General features: G+C 51.3%; 2 protein-coding genes across 2 annotated transcripts; both read left to right on the top strand.

Moving 5' to 3' along the window:
• Nucleotides 1-309: 309 nt before the first annotated feature.
• On the top strand, nucleotides 310-10,651 carry B0H65DRAFT_580423 (uncharacterized protein; the record flags this gene model as incomplete). The annotated part of the gene is made up of 2 exons (XM_062830794.1): nucleotides 310-680; nucleotides 754-10,651. The coding sequence occupies exons 1-2, from the start codon at nucleotides 634-636 to the stop codon at nucleotides 10,649-10,651; spliced, it is 9,945 nt and encodes a 3,314-aa protein (XP_062678615.1). The 5' UTR covers nucleotides 310-633.
• A 3,008-nt stretch (nucleotides 10,652-13,659) lies between these two features.
• Nucleotides 13,660-15,037, top strand: B0H65DRAFT_432278 (Lactonase, 7-bladed beta-propeller-domain-containing protein; the record flags this gene model as incomplete). Its single annotated transcript, XM_062824994.1, has 3 exons — nucleotides 13,660-14,048; nucleotides 14,144-14,609; nucleotides 14,693-15,037. The coding sequence occupies 3 exons, from the start codon at nucleotides 13,660-13,662 to the stop codon at nucleotides 15,035-15,037; spliced, it is 1,200 nt and encodes a 399-aa protein (XP_062678614.1).
• Nucleotides 15,038-16,642: the final 1,605 nt, after the last annotated feature.

Genomic DNA, 16,642 nt, shown 5'->3' with positions numbered 1-16,642 from the left:
GCATCCACCACTGCCGCTGCCCTGTAGCCCAGGCGGCTATTATTTGGCACCCCACTGCCGTTGGGAACCGCACCCTGGAATAAGTTCCGACGGGGTCTGGACTTTTGAAACAACAGTGCGGGCTCAAATCTGCACGGTTTTACTGATCTCAAAAGGCAGAACAAGGTGAGTGAAGCAGATAAGCTGCACAGTATCAATACTCGACATGGATCAGACAAACCCCCCTACCCATCAAGGTTCGTCTCCCTACACAGCTCTGTCCAATGGAATGTCAAGAGCGCGGGCCATTCGGTGTAGCATCACGGACACCCCTAAAGTGTTGACTTAGAATTGGGAGCTACCTGCAATTCTACGTCCGCCATCCTAGCCAGGCAGGTACCACTTGCGATTGTCAACCTGTGACAGCTTCCATCTTGGTTGAACTTCGATATGTCGTTTGCTCCTGCGCTCTGTTTTCTTTAGTTGACGTGCGACGACGTCTACCTATTCGCAACATCTTGCCTTCGATTTGCTTCAAAGCGACACCATGGAGAGCGGCATGAATACACGGCGCATACGGAAACTGTCCAATCCACGTTGAATGTTGGCCGGAGGAGTACTTCTCTACGTCTGGCGACTTGATATTTAAACACAATGGCCATCCGAAGCAACTTCTTTGGCGACGAAGGGGGGTTCAATGGGTGAGTGGCTCCAGGCCGGACAGACAGTTATGCGCTGCGGTTGTTGCTAACTCTGGCCGGACCAACTTCACAGCTTATTCTTGGGATCTCTAATCATATGCGGCGCATTATCAATATTCTCCCTCCTTTACTTTAATAGAGTCTTTGCATCTCTGCTGTCGTGGGCATTGCGGACATGGACCTGGCATCAGTACAAAGTCTACATCGACATCCAAGCTCTCCAGATCTCCCTACTCGGCGGCCGCATATTCTTTACTGGTCTTCGGTACCACGGCGCGAACGAAACAATACTGGTCCAGAATGGTTACATAACATGGAAATACTGGCTGCGCAGAGTACGGGGCGTCAAGATCTCAGCCAAGGACGCACGAGGGCATAACGAGACCGATACCGATTCCGACGCCGATCCCATCACTGAACAGCTGCCGACGCCCAAACTTCCTTGCCGCATCAGTGTTTGTCTCTCTGGCCTAGAATGGTTCATCTACAATCGTAGCCCGGCCTATGATTCGATTCTGTCTGGGTTGACGGATCTACAGGAGGATGCGGTCCCGGCTGCTTCGGGGACAGAGCCTGTCGGGGCAGGTGACGGTGCAGGAACCCATGAGTCGGGCAACACACGAAAGCGCCGGTCCAAAAAGCGTGAGACGCTGAGAAAGTCGGAACAGACGCAGAGGTCGGGCGCCACCCAATACAGGAATGGGCGACCAATACAGGATAGCAGTACTGGGCGCGCGTCTACTATGGCTTCTTCCGACTCTGAGGACGAGGAGGAGCATGAGCGGGACGGACAATTCTCGCATGAGCTCCCCTTGTTCTTGCAGATGCTACCATTGCAGTTGGAGTGTACCAAGGCAGCTATGGTGATGGGAAACGAAAACACGAAAGCCATCTTGATTGTCAAGACCGAGTCAATGGAAGGGGAGGTTGATGCTTCAGCAACGGAAACCCCAGATCCGTACCGCCAATTCTTCCGCTTCAAGTTCAATCACCCTGTGATCGAAATGAAGGAAAACTTGGATTTTAAGGAGGACCAGGCAGATAGGGCTACTCGAGACAAGCAGACGACAACCCATGATCCCATCTCTGTCCATCATAGGCCCTTCCTCAAACAGCAGATGCGCAGGTTGATGGGATGTCTTCACCGGCTTCGTCGCATCGTGCCTTTCCGGCGAAATAGGTCTGTAGAATCCCTCCCTCTGGATGCAGAGAGGGATATCAGAACCGCAACTAGCCCCATATCAACCTCAAATCCAAATAACTGGCAAGGGTTGTCGCGATACCTCGATAGCAAGGCCCACGATGTTGGCGGTACGAGACCAGGCTGGGCCTCGTCGGAATACGCAGCGGTACCGACTATCTTAGACAGCCCCGAAGCGACGCTTACCATCCTATGGGATGTTGTAGGCAAAGTTCGGCGTCCTCACACCAATGCAGGCGAAAAGGCGACAGGGTCCTTGCACAACATTAATGGCGAAGAGCCGCCAGCATGGTCTATACAACTCTCAGTCAAAGGGGGTTCCATCAACTATGGTCCATGGGCGGACAGACAACGAGCAGATCTCCAACGCACTTTTGTTCCGAATCTTTGCAAAGATGCAACTCCGGCAACACGATTGCCTGTGGGCGCGTATCGTGTTCCCACCAAGTTCAACTTTTACGTTGAGTTCGAAGACACAGTCACCCTCCGAGTTCCCGTACGGGAGGAGTCCAAAAATTGGAAATGGAAGGGCAAAGATCCTGCCACTAAGCCACCACCCGAACCTCAGACACGTAAACACCGCGGTCGACCCAAGAAAGCAGAGCAGCCTGCCACTATCCATCAACGACCATATGGATGGCTTGATATCAAAGTTGCCAAAGACGCTACTATGTCGTATACCATGGATATGGTAGCTGGCGTAGCAGGGTTTTCAAACCAGCTCGTCCTGGAGTTGCCGAGCACTGAAATCTCGAGCAGCATTAACCATGAACTGCTTTGGAAATCAGGGAAGCAACAGATATCTTGCGATCTTTCTACTCCCTTGGGCTGGAACGCCCTTCGTGAATGGCGTTTCAAAATCATCAGCAGTGATCTGGACCTCTTCATCTTGCGTGACCACGTCTTCCTCCTGACTGATTTAGTTGGTGACTGGGCAAGCGGGCCGCCGCCTGAATATCTTGTCTTTACCCCCTTCAAGTATCACGTTGAGTTTCAAATGCAGAACCTCCGACTGTTTTTGAACCTCAACGATGCAAACATCGTCAACAACCCTATCGACCTAGACGACAACACGTACTTCATCGTTGCCAGCCCATTGCTTCAGTCCAAGTTGACTATCCCGATTGACAACTATAGGCCGAACAAGAACGCCATTCCTTTCAATATCACTGCTAGCAACGCTTCTGTTGCCCTTCATGTCCCCCCATGGAATACCCAAGCGTCATTCCTAGACACCAAGGAAGTTGGACGGCTGGAAAATATGGTGGTTGATGGCGCCTATCACTACCATACGATAACTTCGCCAGCAAACACAGATACGCTCATATTGAACTTCAGTACGCAATCTCTATTTGCGCGTGTATACGGCTTTACTGTGCGGTATGCTATGAAGATCAAAGACAATTACTTTGGCGAGGATGTTCACTTTAAGACCTTGGACGAACATCAGGATATGCTACGCTTGAAGGATCAGAACCCCGATGCTGAGACTACCAACAAGCCGCCCCCTAAGAAGTCGAGCGATTTGGATGTCATCTTAAGCGTCAAGTGCGACGAGCCAAAGATTCTGATACCGGCAAATCTGTATTCTTCAACTCGTCACGTTCTGATCGACACAGCTTCTTTCGGGGCTGATCTGCGGTTCACAAATTACTTCATGGAAATGGACTTGGAGGTGGCACCTTTACAGCTGTCGCTGGGCAGTTCAGATTCATCGGGCGCAGACACACCAAAGAGTGCCACTGGCTCCAACACACAACTGTTCATAGATGGCATCCATCTCTATGGGCACCGACTCTTTGGGCTTCCCCATGCTGAGCCAACATACCTATGCAACTGGGATCTCTCAGTTGGTACCATTACCGGCGAGTGTACTACTGAGTTTTTGACAACGCTGGTCAGGGGCGGAAACGCCTTTGGGTTCTCCTTCGATGATGACGAGAATGCGTTAATCTCTGCCGCTTCAATCGTCCTCTACGACATCACATTCCTTCGTGTTTATGTCCAGTCGGTGGGCATCTGGCTCCATGTCGAAGACGCTGCTTTTCTTCTTTCTACTGGGTCTATCAATGTTGACTTCAACGATTGGGCACGGTCCCATTATTCCAGACGAGCCAACATTAGGATTCCCAACGTCAAGGTCTCTTGCATCAATGCTGAAAATGCCGCAAGACACAAAATGCGAGCTAACCATCCTATTGAAACCGATGCGATTTTGGAAACAAGCGTATCATTGGCTATCATTGGGAGAAAACATGACTTCTCTGATCAGAAGAGGCGGCAGCAAGAATTCGTTCGTCGGGAGGACCAAAGGACCCATAGAACGCCGTTCCTTCTTCTTTCAGAGGCGCCTGAAGATTTTATCCCAGACATCGTAGATCCTCCTGCTCAGAGCGTTCCGCCTATGCCGACCCCTACAAAGGCGGATGAGGTTGAGTCTGACAGGATGACAACATATTCACGCGCAACCTCGAAACCATCTAGGAGCCTACGACACAAAAGTTCGTTCCTGTCTTTCACGAGCGAGAGCAGTGTCGTCAGACCTCGCTCGAGACGCTCGAGCGTGAGGGTGAAGCAAGCAGATCGTCTTTCGCCGTTCGCATCTTATGGTCGTCAATCTCGTGGTAGCCGCGGACACATCAGAGATATTTCGCCCTCGACCCGCCACTCTGGCTTTTACAGTACTTTCGGTGACAACGCTGAGCGGCAAGATCTCATGCACAATACAGTAGCATTCTCGAGCCAGTACTTTGCACCATATTTTCCGTTGGAGAATCTGAAGATGAATTACAAGGATGCGGCAAAAATCAGCGTTGAAAGGGATGATGAAAGCGAAGCTGAGCGTAACTCTCTCACCTTTGATCTGGGGGATATTGACCCGGATTCTATCCAGGAGGATTGTGCTTACTCGAGCATTATCCTGGAGATGCCTTCAGGTGTGAAGGCAATCTGCAATCCTACCGCACTGCGACACGTTGTCACTTTGCTTTCATCGCTCCAGCCTACAGATCCGGAAGATATTCTGGACAGCATACAGTCAGACTCTATGAAAGCCATTTTTGGTATGCAAAAAGATCAGAAGATGAAGGGCCATGTCGAAGACATCCTCATCAAGATACCGCGGGCCGACATTCGTTTCGCCAACCCATTTGATTCTGATCCGGCCAACCCCTTGGGCGAGGAGGAAGACCAATACAATCTTTCTATAACCCGACTCGCATTGGCATCTCGATCAGAAATCAAGTGGCGAGATGCATTCAAGCCTGAGTCCAAGCAGACACGCAGCTCGTTCCATCTCCGGCTGCAATCGATAGAAGCTTCAGCAGCGGAAAGATATCATGACGCCTTCAATTCCCCAGCCGCTGTTCGAGCTTCGGTAGAGAACATCATGATCTCGATGGGGACTCGCGATGTCACGTATCTGGACGTGGACGTAGGCACGATCACGAGCTCTACGTCTTCGGAAAAGGTAGATTATCTCGCGTCCTTGATTCACCGCACAAGCGTCCTAGCTTCCGATTTCGGCAGGCTCTTCAACGAGAAATCAACTTATGAAGAGAATATGCCGAAAAATCTCGTCAAGCGCCTCATAGAAGACGGCCAAGGTGCCCCCGACCCTGGGTTTTTTGTTCGGCCTTCTGCCATTCTTCGTTCTGCGCCTGAACATTTGAGGTCCTTCGATTGCTGGAAGCTCGTTATGCGACTACGGCAAATGTGGGCAGTTCGGTCTCAATGGGAGAAGGAGCAACTGGGTTATACGTGTCTCGATAAAACTCAGACCCCTTCGGCTAACATACGAGAAGAAGTCATCGCAGCGTTTGAGAAATGGCGCAGTTGGGACCTGGGCAACATTTCGGACAGTCCGCTCATAAACACGATTTTCGGCCCAGCCAAAAATGGACCGGGGCCAACCAAGGAGAGGCCGACTCTCGCTGTAGTCAAGATCAAGCAGATTCAGTTTATTCTTGATCCCGGACCGAAACAGAACGAGATAATGGCCGTCGCGCTGTCGATCAGAGCTGACACAAGACGGGCAAGCGACGCCGAATCCAATGCCAGGAATGCCGAAACAGCAGGGCGGTTAACCATCTTAAATATCAACTGCAGTGACGCTGCCATAAACCTGAACTGGGAGTTGTGTGAACTGGCTACGAGGCTGCTTGAGCTAGTAAACAAACTTGAGTCCAAACCATCAACTGCTCCGAAGATGGCCTCTCTTCCTTCTACCAAGAAGACCGAGGATCATACCATTCATTGCGTATTGGCCATCGGCCATGGGTCCATCGCTCTGGAAACCATCAACCTGCACATCTCCTCTATAGGGAGTGGGCTGAGTGCATCGTTACTCTTACAGCTCGGGCAAGAGGAGAAAATGGATACAAACATGATCTTGACCTGCGATTCCGTAATCTCAAGTCTTCGAAGTCATTCCGAAGGAGTCGCAAAGCTTGTCCTACAAAGACCAAGCGTGTTTGTCTCACACGAACTCAAAAAGTCACAAACGATTGACAGCCATACCATCAAGGCAACAGCAAGCAGCCACCATCTCAGCTTCGTTGTCAAGCAAGACCCGGTTTATATCACAGAACTCTTGGATCTCGTCGTACGAGATGAGGTTGCTAAGATTTACAAGCTCGGCAAAAAGGTTCCATCCTCGGCCCCCTCTGATTCAGCACCCAAGAAGATCGTTGATCGGCTTTCTGCCTTCAGGGTGAACGTTGCTATGTTTATGGACCAATATACGATCAGCATACCGTTGCTCCGTTCACTGACATATACAGTCAATGGAACTGTTGCGCGAGTAGCGATGGCGGCGAACTTTGGCAGGGAGATCATCTTTGATTTTGATATCAAGGAGAACTCCCATGAGATAAGGACAAAGATGAACAACGTTACAAAACGGATATCTCTGCTACAGATTCCACCGACAAACGGGCAGATCAGGAACCATACGACCGACAGTGAACATTCGGTGACTGTTTTTGCATCTCTGGAGCTAGTAGAACTGGATGCATCGGCAGTGTACAGTTTTCTGTCGGCGTTGAACCGCCCCGAGGTCTCGAGTGCTATCACTGAGCTGCAACAGCAAGGCAAAGCCATCCAAGAACACATAAAGGAGATAAGCGGAAGCAATCAGGCCTCTGACATGCGCGCCTCATCTCCTGGAACCCCTCAAGCAGAGTCAAAGTTATTAGTTTATGCTATAAACCTGACCTTTGCCGGCCTGAGAGTGTTTGGGAATAGTCCGCTTAATTCGGAGGTGGAACCGTTTGCTCATATAGCATTCCAGCTCGACAAGATACATCTTGGTACGGCCAATCGAGTGGAACAACAAGGGCCACTTCTGGCATATCCCGAGTTTCATGTCAACATCCGAGAAGTTGCTTTCGAGATCCAGAAGGGTGATGCTGAAACCATGAGATCGTGTGGAAATCTCGGCTTCGGAGCTCTTATAACCGCCTCATCAAAGCATGACGATGACGGAAAGGAGCAGAGGCTGTTTAACGTCAAGAGTGACGCCTTTCATATCAATCTTTCACCTGACACAATCTCAACAGTTGTCGACGTCCTTGGTTATATGGGTGACAAGATCAAAGATCTTGATACAACAAGAGAATTGGAATATCTGCGAAAGCTCCGCCAGTCTAAGCCACGCATTGCCATCAATGATCTGGAAATGGAAGAGGAAGACCAGGACATCGTCGATGTTTTCCTGTCTTCATTCACGTACACGTTCGAGATCTGCAACATACAACTTGCCTGGCTAGTCAACCATAACCACCCAAGAGAACTCCCGGACCCTGATAAGGAGGACCTTGTCCTGTCGCTAGACAAGATTGAGTTCAGCACTCGCACAAGGAACTCGGCCAGGCTCACAATTGAAAACCTACGGCTCCAAATGGTTTCGCTCGAGCAGGAACGGAGGCTACGATCCCCGAACTCTGCTTTGCTGCCGGAGATTATGTTCAACATTGCCTACGTATCCATGTCTGACACCCGGCGGCTGGCCTTCCAAGCTGTGGGCAAGACGCTCGACATTCGACTTACTTCGGGTTTTATCCTACCGGCAGCTCATCTAACCAGGTCAATCAGTCTGTCGATAAACAATGTCCAACAGGCTTCACAAAACTGGAATCCTTCTCCGCCCGCTGCAACACAAGCAGCAAGTTTGCCCGAACCACAAGAGCAGATTCGCAAAAGGAGCATTCTGGGTAGCAAGAGGCTTGAATCACTCCTCGTGGACGCAGACTTTGCGGGTGCCGTCGTACATTTGACAGGCAAGAGAACACCCAGTGATCTAGTCAGTGCCTCAAGGCTAGGCAAGTCCAGCACGGCTGGGAAGTCGGGACAGTTTGGGCAAGAAGAGTGGGTGAACAGCGTCACGACCCTCAGGTCCCCAGGCCTTGCCTTAAAACTCGAATATTGCGATGACGGCAGGGAAGACCCTTCTCTGTTTGCTGAAGTGAAGATCGACGCGTCTAGCAACATATTGTATCCATCAGTGGTGCCTTTGATCGTGGAAATGAGCAATAACATCAAGTCGGTGGTCAGCGAACGAGGAGATGGTGCCAACCCTCCCAGTCCCCCGCAAGCACCTCCACCCAAGGCTAAACCAGCTGAAGAGGACGGGATTCTCGGTGCTGATCCCACCGCTGTGCTGGGTCGTGTGAAACTCAATCTAGGCCTGCGTGTCCGGAAGCAGGAATTCTCGTTGAGCTGTCAGCCTATCGCTCTAGTGGCGGCCACCGCCAGTTTTGACGATGTTTACTTTACCGCCAACACCGTCCGGTCGGCTGACCAGGGCAACTTCTTTGCAATATCTGGAGCCTTTTCAAACCTCCGGGCTTCTGTCCAGCACGTCTATTCGCGGGAGTCGACCGGCAGCTTCAACGTTGACTCAATAGTCCTGTCGCTGATGAACAGCAAGCATGTAAGCGGCACCAACGGGCTGTCTGCGATTCTCAAGGTCAGCCCGATGGAGGTGTCGATCAACGCAAAGCAACTTCAGGACTTTATGCTTTTCCAAGAGATATGGGTCCCCCGTCAATTTACCGAAACCACGCCGTCATCACCAGTGGCCAAACTGGTCACAGAGACCTCACAGGGTCATCTAGTGCAGCGCTATCAGCAGGTTGCGGCAACTGCTGCTTTCCCTTGGACTGCCACCATCTCTATCACCGCACTGAAGATTTCTGTGGATCTAGGTCAGGCCTTGGGCAAATCTACGTTTTCCATTGACAATTTCTGGATCTCGTCCAAAAAGACGTCAGACTGGGAGCAAAATCTCTGCCTCGGCTTTGACATGATTGGCATGGAAAGTCAAGGCCGGATGAGCGGCTTTGTGGCACTGCGAGACTTCAAGCTACGTACCTCCATCAAGTGGCCTGAAAGAGAACAGGCCTTGAATGAGACACCTCTTGTTCAGGCGTCTGTGGCATTCAGCCAGTTCCGGGTCAAGGCTGCCTTCGACTACCAGGCTTTCCTAGTTGCAGACATCACGTCCATGGAGTTCCTCATGTACAACGTACGGCGCAGCCGACAAGGAATGGGAGACCGTCTTGTCGCTATCTTTGACGGCAATGCTGTCCAGATCTTTGGAACTACCAGCTCGGCCGCTCAGGGCGTGGCCATGTACCAGGCCTTCCAAAGGCTCATTCAAGAGCGCAAAGCAAACTTTGAGAGCTCTCTCAAGGAGATCGAGCGGTTCATGAGGAGAAAATCGGTCACGGCACCAGCAGCAGTCATAAAGCGCCTTGATCAGAAATCCAAACTCGCAAGCGAAGCGGACGATACGCTCTCCAAATCTCCCATCTCACTGGACACCGACGTCGTGGTAACCCTCAAGGCTCTCAACCTAGGTGTCTTCCCCGGCACCTTTGCCGACAGTCAAGTGTTCAAGGTTGAAGCCCTGAACGCTCAAGCCCGGTTTGCCGCGAGCATCGAGGACCGCAGAATCCACAGCATCCTAGGTCTGACACTAGGCCAGCTGCGCATCGGCCTCGCCGGCGTGCGCGCTACTGGCGGTGCTCCCAAGACGCTGAGCGAGCTCTCGGTTGAGGACGTAGTCCAGAGCGCCACGGGCTCCCGAGGCGGCACCATTCTCAAAGTGCCCCAGGTCGAGGCGGTCATGCAAACATGGCAGCGGCCCGACAGCCGCTCCATCGACTACATCTTCAAGAGCGCGTTCGAAGGCAAGGTCGAAGTGGGCTGGAACTACAGCCGCATCAGCTTCATCCGCGGCATGTGGGCCAACCACTCCAAGACGCTCCAGCGCACTTGGGGCAAAGAGTTACCGCCCGTCACGGCCATCCGCGTCACGGGGGTGCCCGAGGGTCCGGCTGAAGATACTACTACTACAACAACCGCAAGTGGTAAAGACGGAGATCAGAAACAAAAAGACCAACGACAGTCATCTACCACCACATCCACTTCCACTCCCGCCGACGGGTCTTCCTCCTCCTCCTCCTTTGCACCTGGATCTGCTTCCCAAGAAACAGAAAAAGAAAAGGACCACAAACAATCACAATCCAACAAGATCACGGCCGAAGTCAAAGTGCCCCAGTCCAAATACGAGTACACGGCGCTCGAGCCGCCCGTGATTGAAACCCCCCAGCTGCGCGACATGGGCGAAGCCACGCCGCCGCTCGAGTGGATCGGCTTGCACCGCGACCGGTTGCCGAACTTAACGCACCAGATTGTTATTGTGAGCTTGTTGGAGCTGGCGGGCGAGGTGGAGGATGCGTATAGTAAGATTTTGGGGTCTACTTGAGATGTGATATTTGGGGTGTCGGAAAAGGAGGGTTGTAGCATCGTGGGGGTGAGGGGCGTGAAGGGGGGTGGTGTAAGGAGGGGATGGGCGAAGTGTGGGAAAGAACAAGGAGTTTTGGTTGTCTGGCGGTTTAACCATGTTTGTTCAAGAATTGGAGTTTTTTTTTTCTGGGGGTATAGCTTAGGCTGTTCCTCGTTTTCTTACTGAACTTGCATCTAATTATAATATGCTATTATTACGTTACATATCTTTTAAGCCAATGTTGCTCTCTTTCAGCCAGTCACAATCTCCTTGGAATATTCTCGTTTGTCTAGCAAGACTTTAACTTGCTTCTGCTCATTACAAAAGATCACAACCTCTATCTCGCTCACTCGACTACATACCTACCAGATAACTTTCTACATACCTCTACAGCCCTTGAAGCTCCCTCTCACCACCCCCCTCCCCCCAACCCCAACCTCCTCTCCCACCTTCCCCCACGCCCCCGGCCTCATAACCTACACTACTGCACCCAAGACTTCAAGAACTAGGCACCGCAAAACCCAATGCACCCCACAACCGCCACCGGCCCGAAGCACCGGACCGGTGCTCGTCAATCTTGATTTTTGAGATTTCCCTCCATTTGATCTGATCTGAGTCTGCAAGGGTAGTTGCCCGGAGGCGCACGAACATAGGTACTTACGTAGTAGGCATAAAGGGGGTGGGGGGATGGTGCCTTTCGTTCTTCGGTGTCTGCCTTTTCCCCCTCTTCGGTAGATGGCCCATTGGTGGGCTTGTCTTCCGTTCGTTTTGGGTTTGGGTTTGATTTCTAGCTAACCTGGACTACGTAGTGTGGTTCCTAAACAGTTGCCCTAGGGTGAGAGGATTCGGAAGTCGGGAGGGTAGAAGCGAGCGAGGCTTGTTCCCGAAACAAAAAGCGAAAAGGCTGTTGAATGATGCATACAATGGAGATCTGAGGTAGGTAGCTTGCTAGTGGGTGGTTTTTGTGCTCGGGATTTTTTCCGAGATTTAGTTGCTTTCGAACCTCAGCACTCCTTTTTTCCATATCCTTAAAGATAGTTGATACGCCCAGGTAGCAAGTGACAAATATTGGTCAGAGATTCAAGTATGTGACGAGGGGTATAGGAGCAGCAACAAAGCTCGGCGAGGTCTTCAGCTAAAAGAACCATGACCCTCCGCGGCTATGTACCGCTAGTAGCAAAGGACAGCTTCGGGGGAGGATTCCGAGATCTTGAAAAAAGTGACTTGGCTGGGTTGCCTGGCCAAGCCCACGCATGTGACTCTACAAAAGCCTGATGCGTGAAAAAGAAGGCATGGTTCGGCGTCTATGGATTTGTCGGGAGATGCTTGGTTTGGCTGTTTCGAGGGAGCCGTCGACAAAAGATAGATAACGCTCCATGGACGTTGGACGGGAGAGTTGGTATGCAGCGTGCGACTAGGTGACGGCGGACCAATTATCAAGTGATTTGTTGAGGCGCCTTTGGTCATTGTTTGGCGAAGGCATTGTGCGGGAGTGAGCAAAGAACGAAATGGATCTGGCCGCCATGGTTACAACTTGTCCGTAGCCGCCAGTGGTGTCTTTCAAAGAAGTTAGATTCTTTGATGGACTTCACGATCCCGTCATGGCATACTTAGTACGGGTGTTATTTGGGATCTCGGCGGTGTTTGACTTCTTTGGTAGCAGTCCCCCCCAGTCGTTGGGCGTCAATCAAACGGGCCGTTTATAGGCCATCGAGGAGGTTGAAACGAAACGCCAGGATCGCATACTGGGAAAGGGTCGAATGTCCTGCAGTGGTAGGGAGATATGCATACCACTGTGGCTCGCTGTCGGAAATTTCTCCGTTTCTTGTCACTCTGAGGAATCCAATTGTCGCATACGTGACGCCAGAAAGACAGATGCATGCGTATGGGTTTGAAAGCGTCGAGACTCGACGTTGGAGAGGGAGGATGGATTGCAGAAGCTATTGCAGTGATTGGTGGTGAGTGATGTCAAGAGTGACAAACGATGGCCCTCCATGATTGGTCATCTGGCAAACCCCACAGGGTCCACTTCTGGTACCCTTGCCCCTGCATCCCCACCAATCTTCCCCCGCTTGATGGAGCGGCAGTGGCACTCGAAGCACTGCACCTTCCCTGCACGTTCCTGAACTCCTGTGAGGCGCCATGTCTTGGCACTTGTGCATCTCCTGTTGCCATTCGTCCTGCTTTCCGACTTCCATTCACTTAAGCACTCGAAGGCCTCTTACACTCGACTCAATATGCTGACTGAGAGCCAACTGAAACGCCAACCATGCTTCTGACAATGACGCCGACCGCGCACAACAGACGACGTTGGTCAATGAAATCGTCCACCTGCACTAGCTGAAAGACGAAGCGTCGCGCCGCTCGAGACTTGACTACCAACCCAACATCGTGGGACGTCATACAAAGATGAATTTCTCCTTGGCCCTGGCTTACTGAGAGCCATATTGCCCAACCGCCACACCAAACACCATGTCCATCAAACGGCGCTTCACTTGCAGATGCAGCTCCTACCGTGGCTTGATATAGTCTGAATTCCGGGTAAACTAGCGCAACTCGTCGGTACCAGAGGACCGTGGGGCCACGCGGAACAGCCATGGTACTTCCCATTCAGGATATGCTCGACATCTTGCGTGCAAGGGCGGAATGGACCATTTATCACGAATCAGACCCAAGGCGGAATTCTCCTCCCAAAGAGTCGGCTCGGGTGAAGCGAGTTCATGAGGGCATGATGGGGCTTCTTTGACTCTCGATGTCGTGACCCATTAAGCGCGGCAGAAGCCCATTGTCACTTGTCAGAGTCGAGTGAATGGGAACCGTTGGCAGTGAATGGTATTGTCTTTTCGTCCCGTCCTTGAGGTCTTGCAACTACATAAATCCTTCCCACCTCCCACCGGTTCTCCTCGGTAATCTGTTTTTCGCTCCATATCTTGATCACTTCTCCCTCACCAAACAGTCTCCGATATATCAGTCGACAGGTCGACACAATGCTCTACAAGACTTTGGCTGCTGGCGTTATCGCCTTTGGCTTGCCCACCTTCGCGTCGGCCACCTTGATCTTTACTACCTCCATGGGTACCTCTGTGACGAATCCTGGATTTCTTAGCACGATCAAGTATACGGACGGGAAGCTTGAGGTCATCAACAATCAGACCAGCGTCTGTGGCGTTAATCCTTCATGGTTGGAATTTGCCGGCGACCACATTTACTGCCTCGATGAGGTTTGGGCCAGCGGCTCAATTGGCTCCCTCTACAACTTTCAGGTCACCAGAGATGGCACAAATCTCACGCAGATCAAGAAGCTGGATACGCTGGGAGGCCCAGTGAGCACCGTCCGCTATGGAAAGAGTCTCAAGGGACTGGCTATTGCCGCCTAGTTAGTCCATCCCTCTGCCCTCCCATCATTCACCCTATTCTCTGTAATAAATTATGTGGTGAGCTAACCAAGTCTCTGACATTGCCACTTCGTAGTGCGGGAGGAGGTTTTCAGTCATTCGATATCTCGAATCCCGCCGCCCCCAAGGCTATCCAAAATAGCACTTTTACAATCTCACAGAAGCCTGGCTCCGGTGCCCAGCAAAAAACATCACATCCTCATGAGGTCATCCTGGACCCTACCGGCGACTTCATTGCAGCGCCCGATCTTGGCGCGGATCTCATCCGCATTTTCAAGGTAGACAAGAATACCTTGAAGTATGTTGAATCCAAACCGGTTCCGACACCCGATCAATCCGGCCCAAGGCATGGTGCTTTCGTTAAGCTCGACTCCGGGACCTACTTCTACGTCGTGACCGAGCTCTCCAACCAGATCATTGGGTGGAAGGTTAATTATAAGACCGACACCCTTGACTTTGGTGAAAAGCTGTTTATCATTCCAACCCACGGCCCCAATACTTCGGTTCCTCCAGGCACCGCTGCTTCAGAGCTCGTTATCTCGGTAAGCCTGAGTTGTTCTCACGTTCCTACGGTCGATTAACGTTGTACTAACCATTTCGCGAAATGCGCGTACCTCATGTACAGCCCGACAGCAAGTTCTTGTTGGTAGCGTCACGCAACGAAACAACCTCATTGATGGACATCCCCAACCCGGAGGACAAGGCGGCGGGACAGATCAAGTCAGACCCCATCATCAACTACGCAATCCAGTCAAACGGCACCATCAGCTTTCAACAGGTTTTCGGTGCGGGTGGTAAAAACCCGCGCCATTTCTCCCTCAGCAAAGACGGCTCACTCGTCTTGACCGCGTTGCAAGATGACGGCCGTGTTGCCCTCATCAAGCGTGACGTCCAAACTGGAAAGCTCACGGAGTTCATTGGTGCTGTCCATCTCGGTGGACTGCCCACATCTGCCAAGTTCAAGGAGTAAGTCCATCCTTTTATACTTGATTTGAGGAGAAAAGAGACCCAGACAGTCACAGAAAATCTAGCTCTATCATTCGGCTGTTCACGTACTTCCCAGAGGGGAGTTGATAATGAGGAAGACAAAAACAGTCCCCTCATTGACCAGGATTACGCCGGAAAAACGGGGACAAGACACGGTTACTGACAAGATACTTTGCTGTACAGGGATACGAACTGCGCCTGAATTAGGGGGTGAACTGGTCTTCGGTTCGAAAAGTGATGGCGGTGCGGATTTGTTTTCCCACTGGAGACCGTGAAGAACGAAAAGAATGGAATGAGAGAAGCATGGCGTTGCGGGAAGGGACACTCTTTGAAGGGGATAGGAAAAGTTTCGTACTTGAGCCGGATAGGTATGCCGCATATGTACCGGGCTGGATTTCCCGGTATGCTACCTACGTAGGCAAGTAATGAGAATGGGAAATGAATTATGAGAACCCCAGATGCCGAAGTCCCAACTGAAGGCTGACTTTAAATCTGACCTTACAACGTGTGAGTCTCAATCGAACAAATGCCCTCCAAAAGGTCTGTCTATGTGCGTGTAAGTAAGGCCAGGTAGTATGCACGTGGATGGGTACCTGCATACGGGTATGTCATGTCAAAATGATGACAATGCAATTGTCAAATCGACAACAATGCCAAAGTCGGGTTCAATGGCATTGTTCAGATTGGGAATCGCCTCTCCGCCGCATCAAAACCCTCCGTTCGGCCCCAGGGGTCCACGGGTCCTTCGTGCGTGCTTCCGCTTGCTTGCCTGCCATGCCCTGCCTTACCGAACCTGTCAATCCGATTCGGCACATCTCGCTCCTTGCCGGGTTGGCATACCGTAGAAACTCGGGAAATTGGCAAAAAGCTAATGCCGTAGAAACCTCGTTTTTCCCACATAGTACTGACGGGTCTGTACGGTACAAGTCCAGTCCTGTACATTGAAACGCAGGTAAGATAGTGGTAAGCAATGTTATGGAGCTTTCACTAACAGGGCGGGCATATGTACAGACGTATGCTGCTTGTAATGCTTACTGTCGGGCGCTCAAAGAGGGATAGCTTTTTGCCAATTTCCCGAGTTTTTACGGTATTTGCATGTGAAACCTATCTGACTACATCCCAACAACAAATGGAATTGGTGATGCTCCATTCTTCCCACACAGACTGCTATGCATCAAAGCTAGGTACTGGGTATGTACCCGGAGGATCGAGTCCTTCAGTCCGCTGCCAGTAAGTCAATTTCCAGGCTATTGCGGTGTATGGGAAGTAGTGTCTATGGTATGTAGTTGGCGATGGTTTTGGTGAATGGGAGAAAAAGAAAATGACCTGGACTGGATGCAGTCCACGTGCCCGGGCCATGTGAAAAACCGACTCAACTACCATTGCAACTCTAGATCAAACTACCGAACGATGGGAGAGAAAGATGGTAGCGAGCTACGTTATGCGACCTTTTGCTGAGAAAGAGGCCGATGGGAAAGCTCATCTGACCATTTCCGTCGTGTTTGCTAGGAGAATGTTGGACTGCGTTGCTCGAAGCCACAGGCCCCCGACCTACCTCATTTACGTTTAAAAGCTTGCTTAGCTACTT

Source organism: Neurospora tetraspora (assembly GCF_033439725.1).
Source record: "Neurospora tetraspora strain CBS 560.94 chromosome Unknown B0H65scaffold_7, whole genome shotgun sequence".
Taxonomy (NCBI): Eukaryota; Fungi; Ascomycota; class Sordariomycetes; order Sordariales; family Sordariaceae; genus Neurospora; species Neurospora tetraspora.
This window is presented reverse-complemented; position numbering and strand designations above follow the sequence as displayed.